We start from the raw sequence: 23,176 nt of genomic DNA, 5'->3' as shown, positions 1-23,176 counted from the left end.
CAAATCATTGCTATTTATCTTAGAAATGCAGAGGCATTAGAAACATTTTCCCAACAACCCACTCATGCATCACAGTTAATGATTCACCTCATTCCAAATTATCCTCAAGGAGAAAAATATTAAGTTTAATGCAGAGCTTGTCCCTTGGTTCAATGGCATGTTTATGCCTGTGCCTCTGTATAAGGCTGTAGCTGCTGATCTACCTTTCCAAAGAAAGAGTGCCTTGTGCTATTTTGCAGGTGAATGCACTGGGGAATTTGCTCCTTTTTGTCATAACTTCTGATATATTCAGTATTTCCTTAGGACAAACTATATATGCAGTCATACATACAGACAGTAGAAGATGACTCAAAAGACCTGTTGCCACAGTTTGGCAGACAGGAAATATTTGATATCCTAGTTTGGGTGAGAATTCACAGAGCACTGGCAGCCCAAGACTTCTCAATAATTCAATAAAAGGTTTAGCAGAAGGCAGCAAGTTGATGATTCAATACGGGGCACAGATCAGGAAGTAAAAAACACTTGATAAAGATCAAAAAGGAGAGTGCTAAGAGCCTTATGGGAAAGCTCTGATAAGCATCTTAACTGTTGTTAATTGCAGACAGTGCAAGAGAATTAGTGGTTTCTCTCAAAGCTGGGTGATGAACATCCACATGACAGTAAAAAGGTAATTGTGTGCCAAAAAGCTCAGCCAAAAAGAAGTTTGGCTGGGTATCCAAAGCTGATCTTTGAATTTCAAAGAGTTGACAAGAACAGAGCCGTAAGTAATCCATTACCATAACTCTAATTCCAAACTGCTCCACACTAAAAGAACCTTTTAGATTAAAAGTTACATGAAGTATTGATATTTTACATATACAAACAGACTGAAAGCAACATTAATATAAATGGATGGATAGAAAATTACATAAATAATGAAGCTGTATCCCACATAAAATATTCTAAAGTATGACTGTCCCTCAAAAGTGCATCTACTTCTTATTTTAAATAAGCATATTGCTGTGCTAAAATGGAACCTTTTTATTTACCAGAAATAACATATCTAATAAGAAACTACAGCTTTCTGTTATATATGTGTCAGCAATGCATTTTGCCTAAGTGCTTTGCCAACTCAGTCTGCAGTGGTATGTACTAAGCATGTTATGCATGTGTTAAAAAACCTGAAAAGTTTCTTTTCCAGAACCATTATTGTTATGAGTCTTGCTTGAATGTTTTTGTGGTTGCAATGTAATGTGTGTGTTGTGCACCAATTAACATATCCATTTATGTCTATCATACATATAACATCATCTCTAACTAAGTAATGTGATTACTATCTGCATAACAAGTATGTTTTTCCCTCCCACTCCCTCACCTGAAGAAAAGAACAAGGGGAATCTTCTAGCAGGTTTGTAGTTTCTTTTATTTCTTTTATCTGTGAAATTGCTGTTTCCTAATGGCTTTTAGATGTCTTGGGTTCTGTACAGTAGGTTCAATGAACTGCAACCATTGATGGATAATAATCACAAATTGGATCTTTTTAAACTCATATGCTGCTGAAATTTGCTTCTTTGTCCCAGTTTTTCTATGGAAAAAATAGGCAATTTTTTACACATCTAACATGCTGTAGCTTTGAGAAAAGCTCAGTTTGAACAATGACAGAGCAGCCAGTGGACCAGCCTTCCCAGACCCAGCTCCTGAGCAAGGACATGTCCCCAGCTTCTGCTGTAAAATCAATGCAGGATTTGCAGTGGAAATTACAGACGCATAGTTTAATTTGGCAATGTCAAGAAGCCCACCAACCCTCCATTGCAGGGAGAACCCTTTGATGGGTCTGGTTGGATGTCACCTTTGCTCTGCAGGAGCATTCTCAAGGCTTCCTCAGTGCCATGTCTCCACATTTTCTAACTTTTCTGTCATCCCCTCCTAAGGAGCATTTTGGGACATGGGAGGTTGGGGGAAAGCAGCACTGCAGTGTCTCACCTCCTCCTGGCTGCATGGCTTGCACTCCCCCATGGCTCAGTTCAAGCAGAGGAGCCAGGCTGGTACCTGTGCTGAAGAAAGCCCCACTGCTGTCAGCCAGGAGCCCAGATGGGCTCCCACCCAGCCTAGATCCCAGCTGAGCTCTGACTGCCTACAGCTGGCAGCAGCAAGCCTTGGCAGGGCCATCCTCACTGGGTAAATAAAGCTCTGGAGAGGCATGTCCTAAGGCACCGGGAGAAAATGCTGGTCTTTGCTGCACTGATAGCCCAAATCCTTAGGAACAGGAAAGGCTTCAGTGGCTAGAAATTACTCTATCTCAGACATTCATTAGGGATGGAAATCAGCCAGCATTTGGCAGCTGGCACTGTGGTATCAGCATGCTCAGAGAATAGCAGAATTTACCTCCCAGCAGAAAACACTGAAAAGCCAAGGAAAAAAGTGTTGATGACATATCAGCCCCTGAAATACATCCAGCCACAAGTTGTACTGTAGTTCACAAGTTCTTCTGGGTTATTCAGTCTTCACATCAATTACCCATGTCCCATTCCACTTCCCAGACTGCTCCTCTGGCACCTGACTCCGACCTTTTCCTCCAAGCACATGTAACTGCTGTTAGTGTCACTGTGACTCAAGGGGACAGGATTTGCTCTGTCAGTTCTGGGACTTTTTGTATACATTACCTCCACAGGCTTGCTAGCAACACATTGATCTCATTAAATTATTACAGTCTGATCCAAACTTCTTGCACTCACCAGCTGTATTTCCTAGTCTTTTTGACAGCAGCATTTAAAACTGACTTTTTTAAAGGTGAGACAGAAGTTGCCAGTAAATGAGCATATCCCTCTAAAACTGGGATTTGTGCAGAGGGGAGAGGTTATTCCCAGTTGTACCAGCAAGCACTAAAAGAGACAAATTTACTTACAATAACTGGAAACTAGATGAAAAAAAAACCCAAACACCCAGCTGTCAAAACCATGCTGTGCTCTCCCTATTGATGATAACAATTGTGGCTTCAAATTGAGTCAACAATTTAGCCAAATTTATTCACTTTATTTTCACTGAATGGAAGATGTTTACTCCTTCAGAAACACTTAATATATGCACTGCTGCAAATTAGGATATATGTAAAAATGAACTAGTTACTTCTAAGGTCATGTTCTACTGTAAGAACCCTACAGCCCCCTCAGTGCCTTTTAAAAAAAGTGTGTTTTTTCAGTGGCTGTTTATTGCTCTTATGCTGATATATCACTGTAGGTTTGTATCACTGAAAATACAAGTGGTGTATGTGGTCTTTTGTGGCAAAGATGTAAATGCAAACTGCTGCAATGTACTTTGAGATACCTGTCCTTGACTATTTAACTTGTTTCTTACTGCAATGCTAAGTGACTTGCATGGGATGCTATGCGAACAAAGTACGATTCTTCTTGTTTCACTCTTAAATGAAGAAGTGTTTGCACAAGCAGTACATTGGATTGAATTCTGAACATGGTCTTTGCTCTATATTCCCTTCTAAGAACAGTGAAGAAAATCTTCAGGAAAAGTTTGTTATCTTCTTTCCTACCAAATTGACTCATATTTACAGAAATTAATTCTTGTGTTTTGTCATGTATAAACCTGCAGTCTTTCATTAGGTGATGAAATGTTGCTATGCATTTGAGTTGAGAGAGTTGTGTTTATGAGGCTGCAGCTTCAGATTGATTTTATAAGTTGTATTTCCCAAAATTTTACTCACAAGTATTCTAATTAATCATTTATCAAAGTATTGGTAGACAACCTCTCTGGTATATCCAGGCTATAAATGAGATATTTCTATAAATCAGCTCCAGAGTTGTGCACATTATTTTAAAAGACTATATCTTAAATTCTTAATATCTGCAAACGCACAAACTGAAAGCAATCAAACATTTATCTCTGTTCAGTTATACAACATGGCTGAAATAGCTCCTGTGCAGGAAACTAGATCAAGACTGATGAATCTTGTCACCTACAGAGAGCATAATCAGTCTTAAACTGTGTGTAGGACATGCACTGGGTGTCTGCAAAGGATGAATGTCACCCATCTAGTCTTGTAACTCATGAGGCTGAATATGCATTCCCTATTCAGACAATTCTCTCTGGTGCAATAAGAAGCAGTTTTGCCAGTATAAGATCTTCAGGGGAAAACTCAGCCCTGTTCTGAGGGAAACAAGTAAATTATGTTATGGAATTCTTTCACCTCCTATACCATATCTGTTTCTAAAAGATTTAATGTAAACAACTCTGCATGCACCATATAAAAAAGAAATTGCCAATGATGCATAATCTAGCTTGAGGTGGAAAACCTAACCCCTCACCCAGCACTGGAATGCCTAGTAACAGAGTCCTCTATCTCCCCTCACTCCTAGTAAGCTTTGTAGTAATAAACAGAAGCTCTTCAGGATGTACACCCCTCGGAAACATAGGTACTCAGCATCCTGCCTATTCACATGATGTTTGAGAATGCCAACTAACATCAGGTGCATGATCCATTCACTTCCCCTCCTCAGTGCTTTAAAGTTCCTTACTTCTCCAAATGTTTCCTATTTATTTTAAGTGCCTGTAAGTCCCTTTTTGCTTGTTGCCTGCAATGCCATTAACACAGTGGCAGCAACACCAGTTGTTTCAAACTCATCCAGCCAGACAATTGCAGTGGCAGCACATCGCGGTTTTACAAAGCCCCATTCCCCTTCTCTGCTTGACACTTCAGCTTTTGGAATGCATTACCCTGTGGAGATCTAAAACTGGGTTTGAATATTTGGGTAAAGCCATTTCCCCAAGTCCAAGAGGATTTTTATGACCATGGCAGTTGATTTCTCCATCTAATTATTAGTGGAGAATATTAAGCTATAGCGTGCTAGGCAATTACAACAGCCAAAATGTGCAATTGTTCTTGAGAAGAATCCCCTTGGACACAGCTTGTGGATGATGTGCCTGCATCCTGTACTGGAAGGTAGAGGAGTGCAAGTGAAATCAAGCATCTGCTTCAGCTGATGCCTCTAGAAATTGAGTCTCTTACCAAAAATGGTAATTCCTAGATAGATTAATCTTACGGGAAGAAGCCTGTGATTCATATCTCAAGCTGATTGCATTTTTTCTTACTTCTTAAAAATAATGTAAAAGACAGTGGAAGTACAAACTGATTACAGAAAATTAGGATCAAAATAGTTTCTCTTCATTTAGAAATTATTTTGAAAAGGAAAAAATTCACAAACACCCTGAATATTTACTTTTCCTGATTGACAATTGAAATATAATATATTGTGGGCTGAAATTCTTGCTTTACTTATTGAAGGTATGAGATACAACGATAAATTTCTTGAGTTTGTGGTCCTAGCATGAGACTGGTGGTGAAGTCTTTGAACTTTAGATCTCACAGTATTATCCATTGCATTTGCATTTGTTCAATTTAGCTTAATTTCAGTAAAAGTATTTGTACGCTCAGTAAGAGCCAACACCTGTATTTATAGGTAGCTAACTACTGAAAATTGGCACGGGCAGCTGTTTGCTGTTGTTTGCCATAGGTGATAATTTCTGGCAGTTTTATCTTCTGTCTCAAGACTCAAGTCCTTCTTCCTCACCCTCAGGCCCTCCAGTTATTTCTGATTCATTTCAATTTCTTCCTATTCTTGCTTCCACCAACTGGCTCAGTATGAAAAGCTGAAAAACAAGGTGAAATTATGGCTAGTAGCAAGCAGTAGTGCTGCAGCTCTGAGACTGAGGCAGAGCAGCAGTTTTAACTTGACCAGAAATCTAGGAAAGTGGCAGGCAAATGGGGGAGTGGGACTGGGAAGGAAAGAGATGCTCAGTTAATAAAGCATAGGGAGACGGTCCGTGGAAGACAGAGCAAGCAAAGGTTTGCGTGCACTTCTCCAGAGCAGTCGTTTGGACCGGGAGAAAGTGATCGTTCCCTCTGAGTGAAGCTACAGTGACCTCTAGTGTCCCTACGCACCCATTCCTTCGCAGATCAAAGGTGGCAGAGGCAGGATTTGAAAACAAAAAAATAAAAATTAGAAAGTCATTTGCTATCCTAGGGAAGTGAGCCCCTTGGGCATGAAATGGGAGGAATAAGCCATAAGATCCTACAACTGACCTTTCAGAAGGCTGAAAAATACAGAAAAGTCATTTGCTTCCTTTTCTATAGCTGCCAGTTGTAATTGATCTCCACTAAAAGATGCTTCAAAGCTCGAGTGTTATCAATAAGGATACATTCCACAACTTTCAGCCTGCAAGAATAGAAGAGTGATAGGTCCAAAGGAATTACCATTGCCAGGGAAGTCTGTCAGGGAAGAAAAATGCATGTCAACCAATGGGCTAAATTATAAGTCATATAAAGTACAAGAAATGATGGACAGACACACATCTAAAGGAATGCAGAGATAACAGGAGACAGCTGTGGATTTCTCAGATCATTGTAATTTAGTTTTGATTTAGGAACTTGTGCTATTTTATTTTCCTGTTTCTTTCTCGTGGTTTTTGCCTTTTGGACAAACACACGAAGTTTGTGAATACTTATGGGGATGGGTGAATATCCAATGGTAATTAACAGGTTTATATTGATTCAAGGGATTTCCTTTGGATACCATGTAAAAAGAGAGGAGAAAAGGTGAAAGATAAAAATATAATAGGCCAGGACCTGAAAGATTTGAAGGATTTTTAGCACACAAAAGCCAGTACTGATACAACCAGCATTAAATCAGAATAAAGGGCTCTAAAGGAGTCACTGGCTATTGATTCAAATGCAGAATGTCCAAAGATGCTTGAATGGTGTGTTATCTTCACTCTGCAATTTTAACACCGCCTCTACTGCTGTTGCAACAAAGAATCCAGAGCCAGGAGCTAGGCATTATCGTAAGGAAAGGGACTTTTGCTCTGGAGAAAAGCATGGTCAGGGAATGCTCAAAGTGCTCAGATTCAATTACTCCTTCATGATCTGTTATTTCTCATACATAGAAGAGCCCCAAGACAGTGTGTTCCCAAGACCAAGCTTTCTTCTCTCAACCTGTCTTCTCCACTGTCAGTCACACAATTTATGCCTGTGCTGAGAGGGACCCAGTGACTTCAGGAACATTTCCCACCAGTCTCAAAATAGGAACAGGGATCCAAGAAGCAAAGAACTGCTCTAGCTGGTCTCTTTGGGTATGCATCTCAAGATGCAGAAGAGAGTTTTCAAAGCCTCCCTCCTTCAGGGGCTGTGTTTCTCTTCACAATGCAGTGCTGTCTGCATGGACCCTTGGCGTGCCAGTACATGGTCATTGCTACAAAGCAGACTTGATTTGAGTTTTTAACTAAAAGCTCTGCAGTTTACATTAATATTTTAATTCTCAGCATTGCACTTTTGAAAAATGTCTGTAGTAGAGATAAAATGCCTACTGTTCCTTTCACCATTGCCTTGCTGCTTTGATTTGGAGAACTAAAGATATTCAGGTTAAGTAGTCATTCTGTACCATTCAGCTTTTATAAATGAAATAATCATGTCTACCAATCATTTAAAGGCAACCACTGCTTTCATTAGTGCAAATTAATTGACAGAACAATACATGTTCTGTTTTGGTGTTGGTTTTAAATTTTCATTTTTATTTTGGAGTTGATGTGATTATTAAAAAATATTACCTATATGGATAGGTTTTATGGCTATTTTACCCATTTTCCTTTCATTTTTATTTGTGCAGCAGGATGAGAGCTGTCCAGAAACTTTTTAACTCTGATGTTTGGGGGGAAAAAAGCATCAATTGACTTCATTTTTCAATAGCAAGTACAATTTGAGCCATAAGGGGAGTTAAAAAAAGGGGGACACTTGTAGGAATAATATCTATAAGAAGAAGTCAGTTTTGATTCTCTTCCTTATTCTGTATAACATGACAATGCAATAATGTGGTTAATAAATATTGTACATATTTTCATACATATTTTCATTGCTGTGAAATGCAAAAGATTCCTGAGCTGAAATATAATTCAGTCTTGAAATGTAATTTGTATTCAAAGCTAAATTCTGGAACACTTTTCTTTCAAACATTGGATTCTGTGGATCTTTTGTATTCCTTATGCCACAGCATTGGGTAGCAATTTACAATGGAAATAGATAACATTTTCGTCCCTGTGATGTATTTATTTCAACAATTGCTTATTTGGGCAAGAAAAGAAGGGGATTACATTGAGAAAATATAGTAAAGGTATTATTCTTCCAAGTAATCAGACATGCCATATAGAAATACATTTATAATACATTTATCTAATAATCTTTCTATTGATGTGTTCATTTTTTAGTATTCTTGAAAATTATCACATTACAAGCACCCCAGCATGTGTTTTGCCTGCAACAAACTGCATCCTTTCTGCTCTCAGGAATGTTTGTACTCAGACTGAAATGCTATGCTTTGCTATGCATGGGCAAAGATATGTTTATCTCAACATTTCACAGCCACAGAGGTTTATAACTTCTTTCCATTTCATATAATTACATGTTAACACTGTATTTTCAGAATGCATCTAACAACCACATAGTCCATATTAGCATTAGTTAATTATCCCAGGATCTGTTCCTGTTCAAAACATCTTATGGGCATGCTGAAATTAAGTGCAAAGACCTTGAGAGTACTAGAAAGTGTCTTAGCTTCAAGAACCCCCATAATTTTCAGGTAGACAGTCATTGGTAAAGGTGTGTTAAAAGTCCCCCTGCAAAGCCTACACCAGGGCAGTAGGACTGCAAGTCCCAGTAACACCCTTCCATGAACAGACACTGCATTGCCCTCATCATCTCTCCCCTTGAAAGAACAGGAACACTCGATCAAGCTGACCATTCACTTGCTCAACCAATTGAATTTAACCTTGCATATAAAACAAGGTTTCCAGACCTTGGTATCAGACTCCTTCTCTGTTTGCTCTTTGTGTCTTCTGCTACAGGAAGGGACAAAGAAAGGCAAAAATGTTAAATAATTAAAAAGCATAGGTAGATAGTCACGGTGACCACAGGATGTTCATCAGATATAGTTGGGCAAAGGTAATTTAAGCTCCAGGAAATAGAAAATCTACAAAACCCACAGTTAGCTGGCTGGGGGAGAGGACTACAAGCATAGCAGGAGGAAAAAAAAACCCTTAAAATTGGTCAACCATAAGACCACAGGGTGACCATTGATGCAGCAGACACAATCATGAGCTTGGCTGGGCTCTGTTGCCTGTCCAGTACCACCTGCACACGGTCAGCTCCCAGCTAAATCTTCAGCAATGACTTTAGGGACCACACAGCATATCATTACATTTCCATTAATCAGCCATCATGCTGTTTCTTGGATATTTTATTAATTTTGGTTTTGTCTTGTCCAAGTAAGTGCTCTAACAAGGAATTCTGGATATGAGTGATCACTAATCATGCATATGAAATGTTTGAAGTGCCACGTCCTGCAAAAGCATGAGTATATGCTAACAGTATTCTTTGCCTGCTTAAAAAAACCTCAAACCAGACAATACTACATGGCATGCAGTAACAATAAAATACAGTTTGGTTTTGTTTATCTGAAGATATGGCCAGAAATGCACTGAACTTGGCTGAGTAAGATGGAAACAAACCTTCAAGTTCAAGGAATAGAAAAAACATCATAGAGATTAGCATATAATAACTGGGTTAAATTGTTTCTATTTTTTAATTTCCTTTAGAAGTTTATTCTGTACTGTATGATAGACTGGAAATGCTAATGCTTCTATCAAAAAACATCAAATCAGTTCCATTCACAAATTAAATATATTCAATGAAAATAAAAGTGTTTAAGAAACCGATTCATACCAGTGAGATTTTTTACACAATTTTTTCAATAATCATACAATAGAAAAAAAGAAAAGGATTGAAGTAACTATGAAATAAAATATATTTCTCTCTCTCACAGTCAAAAGCTAAGTTTCAAGGAGCGGGTCCGGATGGCCAGCCCACGAGGTCAAAGCATAAAAAACAGGCAATCTTCAGTGGGAGATCGCCGCTCACCAAGTGCTGACATTGCCACCGAGGGCAGCCCAACCAAAGTGCAGAAGAGCTGGAGCTTCAATGACCGAACCCGCTTCAGGCCCTCGCTGCGGCTCAAGAGCTCCCAGCCCAAACCCATGGTTGATGGTAGGAGTTGTTCACCCCTTGTTTGCCACTGCACGCTGCTCCCAGCTGCTCACGCTCCTGCACACTTGCACAGTGATTGTATACATTTCAGGAAGGCAGAAAGAATTGCTGTTTGGGGCCAGAGACACAAGCCAGCTAAAGTCTGCTTCAAAGACCCCGATAATGTGATTATTTTTTTAATAAGAAATCATGTCAGTGGTGCGTAGGGAGCAAGTGTTGGAAAAGGGGTCTCTGCGAAAAGTCACAGCGGACTAAAGGCATCCCAGGGAATTGGCTACAGCAGCTCCTCTGTCATGGCCACTCTCCCACTGCTGAGCTCAGCTGCTGCCCAAACCTGCTGCCTCTTGCTGGTGTCCAAGGCACAGCCAGGAGCACAGCTTGTGCAGAAGTGGCTCCCTCAGGCAGAGGGGTCCCAGTGCCTGCACTGGTGATGGAATCACCTGCCACCAAGGGATACACTACTGGGTGATTTCAGTTTTACAGGGTTATATCTGCCTTGATAAGGCAGTAGATTTTGCAAACAAAACAAGTGTTATTGGTTTTATGTATTGCTTTCTATAGGGTATTTTGGATGTAGGAAGCACTCCTAAAAATGTCTTGTTGAACCTGCAGCAGGCAGCCCAGCCTTTCCCTCAAGCTGCCTCCTATGCTGCTCTATTCTCTAGCTTAAGTCCACTTTGGCATTAAACTAACCAGTATTCGGGCAAGGATCTTCATCTGATGAAGCCTGCTAAAACAAAGGCAGTGACTTCTCTAACCAAGGAGCACTAAACTGGATGACAGCAGCCCCCTGACAGGCAGGAGCTGAGAGAACCAAGTGAAACTGACCCCTGTGTGGGACGGGTCCAGCACTGAAAGGTGCACTCACATAGCTCTGGGGGTACTGCTGCCACAGCTGATTTTGTTTTGGCTTTTGCCATTCCCATATTTCCCAATCTATGAATGTTTTGCTCTTTCTTGTGGTACTCTCCATGTAAAAACAAGGGAAACAAACTGGTTGACTGCCACAGAATGCAGTGACCCTGCCTGAATGGGAAAGGTACAACCTCTTTCTACAGTGGCATCATGCATGCATGCATACAACAATTGTGGTAAGACTAATTAGACAGAAGTGCAATGTTGATGTTGCTTCCTTTTTAAGAGCACATATTATCACAAACGTGTAAGTTGCAAAAACTCATTAAACTGCAATGCCCCATCCCTCAGTGAGGATGTTCTACACAACAGATCTCTCCAGGAAAAGCCTGGGTAAATAAACATTTCCTGGAGGGCAACCAAGATAAACCAATGGTATTTGCTAAGATCATCATTCCAGGCTAGACCTTCCCTACGGATATGTCTCAGATTTTCCGAAATTCTGAATTTGCCTGAGGTACAGTGAGCTGCTGGGGTGTATCAGGATATTATCCAGATTGCTCCACTCCACTATCCACTGCTATCCACTCTTGTCTCCATCCTGGGTTACAGGCCTTGGCTTATGTCCCATGGCAGCTGTATCACAGGGCTATGTGACTGGGTCTCACACTGATGTGAAGCTCAGCCAAGGCCATAATGGGAACTGAGACGTGCTCTAGGTGGCATAGTGGTTGAAGCTACCCTGTCTAAATTTAGGCATCCTACATAATCACTTATAAAGCACAAGTATCATCCCCAAACCACATCAGAAGTAATTTCATAGGTTAAACTCCTGTAATTCACACTGTGCCTGCAAATGACCTAAGGAGAAAGTAATTTTCTGAGCACTCTCTCAGAGTATCAGTGGCTCACTTTTGCCCCAGTCTGCACCTCACTGAAGCACCTGTTTCATTTTTCATCAGCCCATTTATCATAGAAGCATTTCCTCAGCATGTCCCCTATTTTGTCCTGTACATATTGCCATCAATAGCAACTATGTGCACAAGCAGATCATGCTACCTCTGACTGTTTCCCTCTCACGGAAAAGGTGGCATAAACAGCACCTTGGGGATGTGTATCTCTTATCTGTAGATAAAAGACAGAAACAACAACAGAGCACTCATTGCTGTGCGTAAGCCCTTGAAGATCTTCCCGCTCCTCAGGGTGAGCACAGCCTGTTTCCTGGTCAGTGATTTCCAGCTACTAGTCCACCCTTATGAACTGGGGCCAACAGATACAACCCATTTCTCATCTCTGGCAGAAGGAACAGCTTCCATTGTCTCCAGCTTTTAGGCAAATGCCAAGTTTCCATTCTGGGACCTCGTCCAACTACTTCTAGGACCAGTATGATTAGAGAGATGTCCAGTGTGCTCACTTGCTGAGAGACAGCTCCCTTCTGCCTTACCCAAACTTTTGCAGGAAAAGTCAGGCACTACTAACCTTTATTTCCTTTTCTTTCTTTTCTTTTCTTTCATAGCTTGATACTTTCAGCATTTGACAGCTCAGTGAAAAAGATCTCAAGATGATGTATTTAATTTAGAACATCTTGCATTTTTCACTGGATGAAAAAACCATTATTTGCAGCATACTATTCTTATCTCTTGCTTGCCAGGTCCTCCAGTTTCCTCCTTGAGGTATTCCCCAGCCAAATAATTAATAACTTTGGCAGGCCAATCATCAAGCCAAAACTAGAAGCCAAATTTTTCTGGGTGAAATCTTGGGCACAAAACAGTACACTTGAACAGCTGGTCCTTCTGGTGAGTCCTCCATCTCTGTAGGGTGTTTGGTGGGAGAAGAAATTACACTACAATATACTTTTAGGGCAGTGACAACATAGTGCTGGATACCCAGTTCAGTGTCAGAACTTCATATCAGTGAAAAAAATAGAGTCTTACTGTGAACTTCCTCTTCCAAAAGAGAAAAGAAAGAAGACATTTCACTGTATGGGATGTAGAGTTGTAAATGCTCTGCCTAGACAGAGGACTGAATTCTGTGTGAAAATAAAAGAAAAATGCAAATCTATAAGGAGAGGCTTCCCAAAGGAAGGGCAGTTGTTACCATATGAGGATGATTTAAGGCAGATCAATGGTCGACACAGAGAATTTCCAGTGCTGACTGAGTTCTGGTAAGGACATGGCTGAAATCTGGGCCAAAACCATCAGAAAGAGACTGCTAGAGAAACTCAACATTAGCAATTAGAAACTGGCTTGCAAAGGGAGGTTTTGAGTCCAGATAGAAGCTCATGGGGGTAGCTAAAAGGCTAACCTGATTGAAAATGTAATAGCTTGCCTCTTAGGCTACCCAGCAACAAACACTCTAGCACTCCCCCACTGCATATTAAATTCATAGAAGGAGAATTTCTTGGCAGCAAGTAAAACACTTAAGCCAGCCACTGGTATATCCCAAAAGGATTCTGGCATAGCAGCCTTAGAACAGTATGACCAAAACCATTGCCCAAATGGCCTTATTTACAGTTAGTAACAATCTTCTGAAACTGCCATAAACCATTTATTGCCATTGACAAAGTGGGTCTGACAACATCAGTAACTATTTCAATTACATGTGTGCATCTGCAAATGGAATCCAAACCTGAGGGAGGTTTGATGGTTAGATAAGTTTTTGGTGGCCTGACTTTTCTAGGTCATTCAACAACAGTACAGGGGAAAATGAATATCAAGACTTACATAATCAGATTTTAAATACATGTGCAGTCTCTGGTGACATGTGGTACATAACTTCCAGAAATCTTGTTGAAGAGGGGACTCTGCACAAATTAACAAAGATGCCAGAATGCTGGCATCTTTGTTTTCAGCCTAAAAGGGAATTATCAGGCTGAGGTATATGAAAGGGAAATTTTCACCAATCAAGAATGGTAAATAGTAAAGCTTTACAAAGCACACAGTTAAAAAGGATTGTATAGGGTCATGGAAGAGTCTTTTCCAAAGGGATGCTATGTCCCAGAGGCAAAGGTGCTGCCTGACCTTGGAGCCCCTCACAGCCCCCTGTGCACCTGCACACGAAGTGAGCCTGGAGATACTCTGGCCCCAAGGCCTCCTCATGCAGTATGGCTTTGGTTCTTCCCTGTTTTGCTACCAAAAACAGGGAAGCTGCAGCCAAACTCTCTGTGGAGAGTGGTGCCCAGAAGATGAGAATACCCACCAGCAGGGTCAGCCCCATGACAGAGTCTGTGCTTTATTAAATAGCACTGGTGATCACATGCCTTGCTTAAGGCACTGTGCCCATGCCTTGCTGTATGTTGCGTATCCATCCACAGACACTCAACCACACAAAATCTCTTCTTTACAATGGTGTTCCTGTCCTGTTTTGTTTCCTGCTTGCCTTACTTTCTGAGGAACAGAACATTTTCTGCTTAAATCATGCGCCAGTCTTGTACCACCACAGCTGAATTAATGAACCAATATTATGTTGTGGATACAGTTTTCTGTGAGGGCCAAAAATACCCTATTATATTTGTTTTCTACCGTCCCATGCTTCTAAGCCCCTGAATGAGTTATTGTGCCTTTACTGTAACCTAGAGACATTGTGTGGCTTTTTGAATAAAACATCAAAAGCATCCAGCACTGGAGATATTACAAACATATTTCATTTGATTAATTAAAAAGAATTCTCTAAGGAAATATTTGATTTCTTGCACCATCCCCAAACATTATACACTCACATGACCTCTAGCCTTTCATTCCCTAGAGAGTACTTGCACAAAATCCTGAGGGTAGAGTATATTACAAGAGCCATGGAAAGAATGCAATTGTGCATTTCAGCCCCCATGTCCTCAGTTACTACCATATAATTTATGTATTGCAAAAATGACAAGTTTTCCTTTCAGTAGCGTAAACAGCTTGACCTTGGATAAGGTTCACTTGATGTGGCAGAAGTCCTTAGTTGGGTTGCTTCCACATCTAGGCTTAAATTTGCTGGTTCAAAGTGAAGCTGCATGTTGTCAAAGTTTGAATGAAATTTATTAGCAATATATCAATCTGTGCTAGACAAAAGATTTATTTTCTTGTTATTGCCTTCCATAGAGCAGATAGAGCTCTCATTTATTACCACTGTCACTGTAATTAAGTAGGAAGATCTGGCATTCTGATCTAAGCTCTGAGTCATTTTTGTGAAAATAAGTACAGGTCATTGGTTTTGAGGCATTATTTTAGTTTATACCAGGCCAAATGAGTCCACAATTTAGTCTCTTTCTTTACAATACCTCTTGAAGAACTTGCTGTGCACCATTTCTCACTGGACTCAGTGGTCACAGGTACAGTGATAATGATTATTAAGCTTAGGTCTGTGAGGAGCAGCAGCAGACCATCACACAGAATTATGATTTGCATGGTTTTCAGAAACCCTTATCTGCAGTGAAGACTATACTAATGAGATAAGAACTAATTTTCAGAGGATGGTCATAAAACTTCCCAGCCACATGTAACCCACTTGCACCGAATCTGAAACATTTGAGGAATAGTTTTATTTTTATGAAACATTACCAAGGAAATCCTTCATGGCTTTGTAAAATACAGGGCTATGCTGTAGATACCTGAATCTAAAACAGCTATAGCTCTCTAACCCTTTGCCCCTGTCTATGACCTCCCTCAACAACAATCCCTGGAAATCTCCCAGGGCAGAGGACCTCTGAGGACCTTATGGAATATCAGACATATATCAAGTGATATGTTCTACAAGGTCTTGAAGGGACACAGTCAATTAAGTGTGACATTTAGCTCATTAGTCTACAGTTCCAGATACTATAATATGTTTCTGCAATTTATTTTACAGTTTTTACTTCTTGGATGTGGTATATATAAAATAACAGAAACATGTAGCTAAAAATACACTAAAGCCATAGATTTAGAGTCACCTTCTTTTGTTTTTCTCACATGGCCATCGAAAGTTGCTGGCTAATTTGCTACTATTTATAATAAGATCAGCCTCTCAAGCAGCATAATTATTTTGCATTTAATGAATTGTTTTTAGAAAGTCTCCTGGTCCTCCATATCATCATTCAAAATTAAAAGGATTCCTTTTTAATTAAGCAGTGGGAGCTGTTCCATGAAATATTGCCAGTGCAGAAATTTCTGAGAAGTCAAATAATAACTAAGGGAAGGGAATGCTTGAATTTTAGATATTTGGAACTTACTTGCATTATATGATAATTGATATAAATTAGATTTCTGACCTTAAAAAAATTGCACTTACAGAGAAAGAAAACTATATCATTATATCCAGAATATGTAAAAAAACTTTCCACCAATTCTGTCTTCCATTTTAGCCAAACCAGAGGATTTTAAGAAATGCTTTAACATAGATAATGTTGTTAGGGATATCCTTTAAGATACTATGTGTCATACTGCACTGCAGTTCCCAATAACGTCCTCTTCTCCTCCCCATCTGGAATGCTTTGTCTGTTTCAGGAGAAATATAAGGAATGGGCTATTGATATAGCACTACTGAACTTCCCATCAGTACTGCCACCAGTTTCCTTCCTTTTCTGAAAAATTTCTTTCTAGCATGGAAATGGCAACCATTTCATAAAAGCTCCCTGTAAACAATATTTTTAAATGTTGTAAGTCTTATTCCCGCTTTCTTACTTTTTCCACTTGTACACTGTTGTCTACTACGAGGGATTTTGGTGTCATTTTCTACTTGTTCCGCCTTCTTCCTTCTTTCTTGATTAGAAGAAAGTCTTTCCTTTTGTTGGTTTCTTTTTCCAGAGATCAAGGAAATAAATACATAATTCACTCCCTTGGGCCTCCTTTTTCTGGCCTCTGCTCTGGAAAGCATGTAAACATGAGCTGCTGCCTTTCCCACTCAGGGGAAGCTTTGGGCATTCTTATTAAGTATGTGATTAAGTTCCATCACAATTAGCATTGCTTTCTTTAGTTTATTTTTCCTATGGAACTTGGTGAGCCATCAAAGTAAAAACAAAGTAAGTGAACTGTGTACTGTGAGAGAGCCAGCTTGTTGATGTTTTAAAGCAAAGGCAAAATGGAAAGAAAGTCAGTTATAGGGGTAGTGAAGGGATTTTGTATTCATGGTTCAACAAACAGGAGGATGAGAGCTTGTGAAGAGGTGAGAAGTTTCATGAAACATATTTAAACAAAGGCACTAGGCTAATACACATTTTGTTTATAGAAAGGGACATTGTATGAATCACATGAACATAAACCATCAAGATGTTTGTACACAGAGTAATTTTTGAGGGGAAAAAAAGAAACTGAGATTTTGTGAAACATTCTATGCATTACAGCATCTGTGGAAATACTACAAAATATGTAAAGGATTTTTTTTTTTTTGAGAATATAGGCTAAATCCCTAACACAGTAAATGCTCATAGTGAAGAAAGGTACTTCAAAGGCAGGGGAAAGTTGAATGACATACACCTACCTTGCAGATACCCTAGGCATTACACAGAGCAGCACAGCAGAGGCTCTGTTTGCTCACCAAGGAGGCTGAAAGAATGAATAATGAGTATTAAGCTGCTGGCATTACTTCTCAAGCAAGAGGGTTCATCTGAGCTCCGTAGTCATGTAGACTAAGGCAGTTTGGAGTCCCATAACAACGCAGCTGCCTGGACCCCCCTGCTGCAGAGGAACTAGGCACTGGCACCTCCCACAGGGACAATCTGGCCCCCAAAAGCTTTGAATTCATGTCCAACTTTACTTGCCCAGAAGTTAGATGCACTGAATTACCCACTCATTTTCTTTCTGACCGCTCACACAGAAAATGAGTGTCGAGATGAGTGTGTCACCCTGCACTGCTGCCCTGGACAGCCAGAGAAGCTCTACACTCCCATGAGGCTGCTGAGCAAGGTGGAGAACAGGCTGTGGAGCTGCATTATGAATTGCTTGGACTTCAATTCTCAACTCAAACTCTAAAGTTTGATAATGACAGTTAAAAACTATGGCTTAAAGCAACTCTGCACCTGTGAAAATTAGGCCACCATCCAATTTTCACCTTGAGTCATACATTTAAATGAAAATCAATCTGACATTTTTCCAAACCAGTGTGCTTTTAACCAAGTCAACACAATACTGTGCTGTAACATGAGTAAGTGCAAGTCATATGCAGGCTATCAACTTCAGGAGCCTATTGAGATTTTCCCACATTGTATTGGTTTGGCATGGCCTGGTTCTTGGTAGTGGGGGGGCACAGAGGTGGTTTCTGTGAGAAGGTGGGCTGTCAGCATCAGCAAAATTATTTATATCACCCACATGAAGAGCCCTAACTACCTCTTGTGCAGTCAGAGTAAGATCCAAGTGCTTCTGAAGGCTTCCAAAAATGAGTCAAGAGGTCTATGTTGGGATCACCATACCAGTCACTATGTCAGATGCACTTCCATAGGATTATTCATTGTGCTGGCACACACATTTATTAATGCTGGATTGTTGTTGCTAGCATATTGCTGTTCCCAGAAAACAAAAAGTAAAAAATCTTTTTTATTCTGTTTAACAGGCAGATAATTACTTGAATGTTACTGATACTGAAAGCAAGGAGCTATGAGAGTGATCAGAGCAATGACAGTTTTCTCAATGCCAAAGCATGTTATTAAACAACAGAAAACACTTCTAAGAAAGGACACGTACTATTTACAGAAATAATAAATCAAGCCTTATTAGTAACTTTTGCACAGAGTCATATGAAATGCAGCTACAAACTTGTAAATTTTTTTGTTGGTGACATATAATGCTTTAGAACTGCCTAATGTTTTTGCCCATTCATTTGTGGTGATCATAAATGACTAGAGTTTGCATGAAAAATGCATAAATACTGTGAAAAAAGGGGAAATACCCAGACAATTTTACTGGCTTGTGCATGCCTCTTCTATTTCTTGGTAGTTGCTGCTGTGCTGTGTGATTAAATCAAAGACTGTTTGGGAAGAAAGAGGAAGAAATTAAAAAGCAGCAAAGACCAGACAGTAGCCCAAAGTAAATAATGTCTAAGATTATAAGACAATGGCAGTTGCTTCATCAGTTGTCAAATAAACACATTCTTTGTTTAAGATCAAAATGCATACTGAATTGTAAATATGCTGGTACTAGAAAAAGGTCTGGATTGTCAAGTGGACTGAGAGCCCTGCTTAAAGAGACCTGCAGGTAATACACATTTTGTCTAAATGTGTATTAAAAGACATTTGGGACATTGTTTAGGCCGTATTCCTGAGCTGCCCATGGAACAGACTTGAAAGCTGGTTAGCTTGTGGTAGAGGTAGCTGGAGAGAAAGAGAGATGGGGGCTAAGCCTAGGAAAGACTGACAGCAAAGCCAGGCTCATGCAGGGCAGCTGCTGCCCACAGTTCCTTGTGGAACCCACTTGGAACATTCACAGCCTCCCCCAAGGAGAGCAGAGGACACAGACAAAGGGTACAGGGAAGGATGTGGATGTGAGCAGGGCTAGGCATGCGCTGGCACTGGGGGGTCCAGCTGCCCCAGTGATGCCTAGGAAGGAAGGGCTCTCTCTGGGAACAGACAGCAGCTTGGAGAGCAGAGCTTAGCCCCATCTGGGAGCTGGCAGAGGTTTGAACAGCTGGAGCTGCTAAAGCAGCCAAACTGACCCCAACTCAGCCCTGACCTCAACAATGAACTCGAGAGGGACAGAAAGCACACAAGTACATCTCACCTCGTAACTATGTGGTACACAACATGAGCTTCCACTGGAAAAATTGGTAAGAATGTGAACTTTGATTTCAGTGGTGTTTTAAGCTGGAATTTTTTTCTCTGAATTGCTACTATGCATTTCCCAAACTTTTTCCCAGGTCTGCTTAGTTTCCTAAAGAAACATTTATGTTTCCCATAGGAATCAAACAAGGCTATAGCTTTTCACAAGCTTTATTGACCTGTGATATTGAGTATCTGCCATAATGAAGGAAATTCATATCAGTGGAATATTAGAAAAAAGAAAGGTGATTTATTAGGAGCAGCATCTCTTATTAAAGCTGGCTTAAATTTATAAGAATTTTCCATCATGTGTCTAAAAATTTTGCAGAGCTTTTTATCCACAAGGGAACAACATGAAACACTGTAATTGCACCACACAGTTCTCCAAACAGTTTTGCAAAGATATACTTTGATAAGGAAGCCCTTTTATTAATGACACTATACTTGGCAAAGGACCCAGGAACCGTATCCGTGAGACAGCCATACAGAAACATGTTTATTTTAAACTTTCAGGTTGGAGTCTCCTGTTTCACTGAGTTTAGACAGCTATAGCGCTTGTGATCTGAGCAGTATTTTTCCTAATTTATACTGGCATAACTGAATAGATTCAAACATTAGAGAGTCACTGGAAATACCAATAGCATCAAAAGCTCTGGTTTTAATATGGCACTTAAAAATGAGCAGGGAGATTTCCACACTGGAAGAGGTAACTGGAGAGGCTGATCAGATGTGACACCTGGAAAGTTAGTGTTGTGGAATAGTTAGCACGTCCTGAGATGGTGGTTTAGGTAGTGTATATACCTATCAAATTAATGATAAAGTTTATTTTAGCTAGTCACATTTCTGGGCAGGGATCCAAATGTTATTGAGGCAGAATGGGTGGAGAGATGTATATTTTATCAATAAGATAAGCCAAGTCAGGAGTGAAGATCACAAAAGAGTACAAGAAAAAAACACTCCTGGCATCATTGCAGTCATGACTTACAGTAATAGCACTTCAAAGTTTTGTATGGAAATTTCACTTTTACTGTTTAAAACTTAATTTTTAATGGTTGCATTTGATTGTTTCATGTGGACTTAAACACTGGCTATAAGCCATCTTTCTTTATTAAGTTGATCTGTCAAAGATTAATTCACCTGTTATTAAAAGCTACAGATATTTGTCATAAATGTACCAGTTCAGCAAGAGTGATGAAAAAAATATATATGATGCCAAGGGTAATGAACCAGCCAGATTCATTAAAAAAAAAACCCAACCAAAAAATGTGCATGGCTGAACACTAAATCTGTGAAGAAAACAATGCAGTAATACCAGTTCTGAAGATGCTGTACAAAACTGTTTATGCCAAGATGGCATCCCTATTAGATTTAGAAGGTACCATGACATTTTCAGGCACTCTTGACTGACAAATAATATTTTCCATCTTTAATCTGCAGTCTTCCTGAAGAAGGAATTTGAAAGAATGTCCTGTAATCATTTGTGTCTGACTGTGCTTCAAATCTGCTTATAATTTAAACCCCTGAAATTATTTACTTGAATTGTTTCTGAATGACTAAACCTGTTGTTTTAAATAACAGCATGAATGTAGGCAGCAACCTAGGACTGGGAAGAAATCTCCTCTGTTATTGAGGGTTACTGAATCCCATCATTTTTCTCTGTTTCATGTCACTCATTTTACACTCTGTTCCTCATGAAGCAGACACATGATGAAATACACTGACCTTGAGTGAAATTCTTCTGAGCACTTGGATTTTATGCAGTTGAAGAAAGATGATTTGGGAGGAAAAGCACCTACCCCAAAGAATTTTCCTGTAGTTCACGTGCCTTTGAAACATAGATGATGTATGGGCATCCCTGACCCTGCCCTTCTTGCTCCATTTGCATTCCAGCACATTTTAAGCTTGTAAACCACTTAGTCATGCATCAGTACCTGTTTTATGTATTGAGTACAATGGACACTTCTGAGATTTCTGGCTAATTCCCAGATGGCAACTCTGCAAGGTGGTGTTTAGGAAATGTGAAGGATCCACTTTTTTTTACAGTAACTTGGCTTAAGTCCCTATGAAAAAGGAAGCCTGGAATACCTACATGGCTCTGAGGTTTAAGGTGACAATTATTCATTCTTGGTAAAAAAGTATTTTCTTTATTTTCACATGTAATAACGTGTTGGGTCATTCCACAGCCTGCTTATTAAAAGAAATTGATCTTCTCCTTTGCATTCATTGCCAGGTTGATCCATAATGGTAAAACTGTAATAATATAACTTCAGCATCTTCTGATTCTGCCATTACATCTGTTAGTTCACTACTTTCCCATAAAATAGAGAATGTGATGAAAAACCATGGGATATCAGGAATAACATGCTGGTTCTCAGCTATTAATTAGTTTGAAAAATATTAGGGCATTCTTCCTTTCTGATTTTTGCTAATTACTCTGGGACTACTAAGGCATTTTATGACACAAGCATAGACACACACAAGTGCATTATATAGTTCATAAACTGACGGAGGTCTGTCATACATAGTCCCTTTTTTCCCAGAAGCACCGTGCAGGCTGTTAGAAAACACCAAGAAAGAGATTTTTAAATTTCTATGATTTAATCTGCTCTTGTTTTTTGCAGCTGACACCAGTCTTGGAACAGATGATGTTTATGATGACAAAGGGTGCCAGTGTGATGTGTCCGTAGAAGATCTCACCCCTGCTCTTAAAACTGTCATCAGAGCTATCAGGTGAGTAGAAAATACTGAATGAATAAACACTTGAATTTCCTTTATTTAGAATACTAATAAACTGCATGTCAATTTATAAAATGATAATTAGTTGAACTAATTACATGGCTATATTTATTACATAATTAATGCTAATATATTATGCTTCCTTTCTATTTTAGTTAAATTAAAACATTTTATCAGTTCTGTTATCAACTTTTCAATATCTAAAAATGTTACATGATTTGACACAGAAAAGAGAGTAATGGATGCTGTTTTCCATTATATTTTATGCTATCCAAACTACAATTTGATGTACTTTTACTGAGTATGTGTCACCTTGCCTGGAAAAGTTATTTCCTTTAAAAGTGTAGGATATTATTGCATTTCTGTATTCCTGAGACTGTCATATGGCATTTATTGCAAATTTCTTCTGCTAAGAAGAGAATAATTACATTAATTCAATTGTGAAAATCTTGCCTACTCCTATCCACTAAACTAAATATAACCCAAATAATTTAAAACAAATAATCTCCTTTACCAAGAAAATAGTAAACTGCATTGAAACTTATAAAGTTACCTGCATTGAAAGTTTAAACTCACCCTCTTGAGACTGCCAAGCCTATTTATCTTCCAGAGTATTTTGAGGTATAAGTCCTGACAGCCAAAATCCCCACTATGAGGCGTACAGCAACAAGCAAGGAGAGCTGAAGCATTCCCAGTCTGCTGGCAGCAAACCTCAGGTTATCGCTGGGGGTCACCCCACTGCCTCTGCATCACATCAGGGTCCAGCACCTTCTTGGGGGCAGGAAGGCAGCCAGACAGGCAGG

General features: G+C 39.6%; 1 protein-coding gene across 1 annotated transcript in view; it reads left to right on the top strand.

Annotated features, from left to right (window-relative positions):
- The window catches only part of KCNQ5 (potassium voltage-gated channel subfamily Q member 5), a 280,972-nt gene that overhangs the window by 243,867 nt on the left and 13,929 nt on the right, over positions 1–23,176 (top strand). Inside the window, exons 9-11 of the mRNA XM_058021007.1 lie at positions 1,361–1,387; positions 9,858–10,078; positions 22,259–22,367. Coding sequence (XP_057876990.1) covers positions 1,361–1,387; positions 9,858–10,078; positions 22,259–22,367 — 357 coding nt within the window. The remainder of the gene's footprint in view (positions 1–1,360; positions 1,388–9,857; positions 10,079–22,258; positions 22,368–23,176) is intronic.

Source organism: Melospiza georgiana, chromosome 3 (assembly GCF_028018845.1).
Source record: "Melospiza georgiana isolate bMelGeo1 chromosome 3, bMelGeo1.pri, whole genome shotgun sequence".
Classification (NCBI taxonomy): domain Eukaryota; kingdom Metazoa; phylum Chordata; class Aves; order Passeriformes; family Passerellidae; genus Melospiza; species Melospiza georgiana.
This window is presented reverse-complemented; position numbering and strand designations above follow the sequence as displayed.